This window comes from Crocodylus porosus, unplaced genomic scaffold, assembly GCF_001723895.1.
Source record: "Crocodylus porosus isolate Cpor-Errol unplaced genomic scaffold, CroPor_comp1, whole genome shotgun sequence".
In the NCBI taxonomy this organism is placed as follows: Eukaryota; Metazoa; Chordata; order Crocodylia; family Crocodylidae; genus Crocodylus; species Crocodylus porosus.
Window position 1 is genome coordinate 44845577 of NW_017728951.1, and position 2221 is coordinate 44847797.

General features: G+C 37.9%; 1 protein-coding gene across 1 annotated transcript in view; it reads right to left on the bottom strand.

Annotated features, from left to right (window-relative positions):
* The window catches only part of KCNMA1 (potassium calcium-activated channel subfamily M alpha 1), a 997979-nt gene that overhangs the window by 297966 nt on the left and 697792 nt on the right, over nt 1-2221 (bottom strand). Inside the window, exon 11 of the mRNA XM_019555536.1 lies at nt 1144-1249. Within this exon, the coding sequence (XP_019411081.1) occupies nt 1144-1249 (106 nt within the window). The remainder of the gene's footprint in view (nt 1-1143; nt 1250-2221) is intronic.

The window sequence follows — 2221 nt, forward strand, 5'->3', positions numbered from 1 at the left end:
TGAAGATTATAGCTTCTTTTGACAAAAGTAATGGTACTGTCATGACATCTGTCAGGTTAACTTCTCAGAGCTCCTCCAAATATTAATTAGCCTTATGATATCCTTGGGACACTGGTAACTTGGTTATATGCATTATTACCAATTAGCATTGTTAGTGCAAAAATGCATAACCTGAGGCACCAAGGTTAAGTGATTAAAGGGCAAAGTTTTTACCTTGGGGCTTAGACTCCTAATCCTTAGGACCATGGACCATGTTTTTATTATGCTTGTACATTGCCTTGTACCACAGCACCTTTATTGTTATTTAGATTCTTAGGTGCTGATATAATTGGCCTAGATTAGAGCCTGTGCACCTACAACTCCCACGGATGTCCAGGGGAAGTGTTACCTACATGCAAGATGTCAAAATTGCCAACAATGGCTCTCATTAGCCTAAAGCCTAAAGCACATTTAATGTAAAACAAAACCATTGTTTTTCAGCACATTTGGGCAAATCCTAACATAAGGAAAGGAGGACTGGAGAAGACAAGAATGCAAACCCCTACGACTGAATTTTATGATGCATAAGGAAAACATTTTTTCTGCTGACTTGAAGCTCAGCTCAGCACATCTTATGCCACAACAGAATGAACAGATTCTGTAGCCAGCATGGGCAGAAATCTTGATTTCTACTCAGTGGAACAGTTTAGTATTAGACAAAGATCCTTACAACTTAAGGAGTTCACATCGCATTATAAGGTCATGAAATGGGGTAATGCTGCACACGGCAGTTCAGTATTGTTTTTTTCCCTAAGCTTCAGAATTTGGTTTACAAACATAAAAATATTGGATATAAAATTGTGTAGCCAATAATTGCACATTATTATATTTATCAAGTACTTCATTTTGTATCTGTCTTTTCAAGACACCAAACAATAGAAGAGGAAATTGACAGGTACAATATATATTTTTAATTGGCCCTATCCAAATAGACCCAGTAGCATTTGTAAACAAAAATATATTATTTAATGTCAAACATTAATAGAACCATCAAAGGGAATCTACTTTTAAAGACCACTGAGTTCAGTGGAAATTGGACTGGTGCTACAGACTGCTTATTTAAAGATAATAACTGGTAGAGCAGGGGAAGCAGTAGATCGTTACCTTTACTCTTGCCAGGTCATGTGGATTGAGAACCGAACCCTGATAAAATTCCACCTGAGTGAAGTGTCGTTTAAAAAGAGCTTCCAGCTCAAGGTTAGGGGAGATACTGCATTAGGAAGAAGAAAACAAACAAAAATTCAGTTTCTGCAGCAACCTCCCTGAATCTCTCTTATTTAAACATTTTTTTTTACTGTTGCTTTTCCTGTAGGATGGAAGCACTGCCCCAATACCTATTGTTAAGACAGCTCCTGTTCTTTTATTGGATTTCATCCCCCTTATGTCAGCAGTAAGTCTGGGCCAATGAACAAAACTTCTACCATCTTCCCTGAATACACTTGTTTCATAGTTACTGGGCTCCCATCCTCTTTGTCTCCTCCTTATGCACACTGACCTCAGAAAAGGAGGAAACTATTGAAAAAAATTGCCATTGTGTGGGTCTTAAGAAATAATTAAGAGTATTATTGGAAAATAATTTACAGGATATTCCAAGTATTATCAACTCAACTGGCTGAACCAAATAAAATCAATAATGCCAAATGGCTGAATTGGAGACTGGTTCAAACGTTTCATCCCAAAAGAGGATCTGAGACATCTTAAAGTTACCTAACAGGTATCACTGCCATAATCTTTTCTGAAGGATGAATATGTGAAAGACATGGAAATGAACTGCGTTAATTTCTAATCTTAAATTATAGCAAGGCTATATATTTTTTGGTTTTTACATAAGGCCTGATAGGAAATTAGCAAAAAGGCAACACAAAGGATCTAGATAGGCAACCCTGTGGTAAATAAAAAATGCAGTACATAGGATATATAGACTAGGTCCCATATTGAGAATGATGGAATCAGGGGATTCCACTAGGACAACAAAGGCATCAGACCTAAAATCCGAGGAGGGCTGGGGTACTCATTGAGACAAAAAGAGAGAAGAGAGGTGCAAATAACCCTGAAAATAAGACCGTAGCTCCCAACAATTCATTCAGATGACTTGGGGGGGGGGGTGCATGTGTGTGTGCCGGGCCCTCCCGTTTTCTCTTAGAAATTAATTTCACGTGGATATTTAGAAAAGAATTCCCCC